We start from the raw sequence: 1,970 nt of genomic DNA on the forward strand, positions 1-1,970 counted from the left end.
TGGGGGTTGGTTTCTTCTCCCAAGTAACATGTTATAGGACAAGAGGAAATGGCATCAATTTGTGGCAGGGGAGGTTTAGATTGGACATTAGGAAAAATTTCTTCACCGAAGGGGTTGTCAAGCCTTGGAACAGGCTGCCCAGGGAAGTGGTAGAGTCACCAACCCTGGAGGTATTTAAAAGACGTGTAGATGAGACGCTTAGGGACATGGTTTAGTGGGCATGGTGGTGTTGGGTTGACGAAAGGATTCTATGATTCTGTGATTCTGATTCTATGACTTGAAAACTGGAGAGTGAGAATGGAAGTCAGTACTTCTGATATCAGTATGGGCAAGCTCCTGCTGCTAGATTACAGCTTCAGTTCCAGACAACTTTGACTTCCTGCTTACATACTACAGCTTCTTGACTTCCTGCTTACATACTTCAGCACAGCTTCAGTTCCAGACAACTTTGCTTCTTGACTTCCTGCTTACATACTTCAGGAGCAGAAGGACCATCCTAATGCTATGAGAAATTATATTGAATTTTGCAAGTGGATCCCATTTTCTCCAGTCACCTGGTGCAGCAGGTTGGAAATTCTGCATCAGTTTTAAAATTAATTTCTTTAATCTTGCATTTCAATGAACACAATAAAAAAATACAACTAGTCATGAACCTATATATCTGCTTTGTGATAACGTTTGATATATTTTACTCCCCCTGAGCCTGCCCATCTTCAGTGCCTGGCAGGCCTTTTTATTGCTAAAATTATAATGGCTTCCTGAAATTTTCTGAGCAGAAGCAGAAAAACATTTCAGGTAGTTAGAGAGCAGTTGGAGCATGGATGAGATGGATTATAATCTTTAGATTTATATTTCCCAAACTCTTAGTGAAGCATCATTGTGCATCATTGTGTGTTGTTAAAGACCAGCACTTCATTTGAGGGAAAACCTGAGTTAAGCCACTGAACGAGGAGATTTTCATCGCTCTTACAGTTCCTACCTGCTAATTCCATTTGCTTGGTTTGGTTGATCTTATTTTAAATATGAACTAAAGTCTTTGTGCAGTTTTGTGGATGAAAGAACTCTGTTGTGAACTAGATACCATTGTATTAATGCATTTTCCTTATCCTAGAAGCTCTGAAGCCTGTATTCCATTTCAGAAACTCTCTCAGGCAATTAAAGGTGCAAAGTCATCATCAGCCTTTGTAACACTTCTGATGAAGTGAAAGTCATTATAAAATAATGGGATTTAAAAAGTGCTAGTCTGACTGGGCTCTTACGCTGCACCCACCAGCTCATATTTCTCATATTACTAAATTTAGGACTGAGACCTCAGGAGTTTTGTGCTGGGGGGGGCTGGGTAGCGGCTCAGGCAGAAAGACCACATTCCTGATTTCCAATAGGACAATAGTAGGAGCACTGAGCCTCTGCCTTCGCCTAGCCTCCTTTTCCTATTTACTTATTGCTAGTATCATGTCCTCATTGCTAGGAAAAAAAGCAACACAAAAAAGAGCAATCTGATACAACAAGCACTGCTAGCCGAACAGGTTCACGAGAATGAAGCATGGAGTGTCCCAACGTTTTTTTCTTCCAGGGAGGAGCGTGTTCCCAAGACATGTCCGGTGTTCATCCCTGTGAAACTGCTCTAAGCTAGCCAGAGACACAGCTCACTTCCTCTGCATTACACCCATTTAAACGTCTTCACCAATAAGGGAGGGCTTGCAAGGAGGTGAAACAGGGAAAGCCTAACTATCATATAGCTTTGCCCTAGACTATGTGTGGTACTGAGCTTTACTGTGTGGTTAACGGACAACATTTAATTCTTTCAGGCTCGTCGTTCCCAATAAGGGCTATTCATCATTAGACCAGAGTCCAGATGAAAAGCCACTGGTAGCCCTGGATACGGACAGGTATGCAAAGTGTTAATAAGATGATATACATGACGGTGCAAGTGAGTTTTCATGCCAGAGTGCAGCACTGAAGCTAACTCC

At 42.0% G+C, this 1,970-nt stretch overlaps 1 protein-coding gene across 1 annotated transcript in view; it reads left to right on the forward strand.

Annotated features, from left to right (window-relative positions):
• Window positions 1–1,808: 1,808 nt before the first annotated feature.
• Window positions 1,809–1,970, forward strand: part of FAM219A (family with sequence similarity 219, member A) — a gene marked incomplete at its 5' end in the record, with an annotated part of 1,811 nt that continues 1,649 nt past the window's right edge. The window contains one exon of the mRNA XM_009580145.1: window positions 1,809–1,889. Coding sequence (XP_009578440.1) covers window positions 1,809–1,889 — 81 coding nt within the window. The remainder of the gene's footprint in view (window positions 1,890–1,970) is intronic.

This window comes from Fulmarus glacialis, unplaced genomic scaffold (assembly GCF_000690835.1).
Source record: "Fulmarus glacialis isolate BGI_N327 unplaced genomic scaffold, ASM69083v1 scaffold7666, whole genome shotgun sequence".
Classification (NCBI taxonomy): Eukaryota; Metazoa; Chordata; class Aves; order Procellariiformes; family Procellariidae; genus Fulmarus; species Fulmarus glacialis.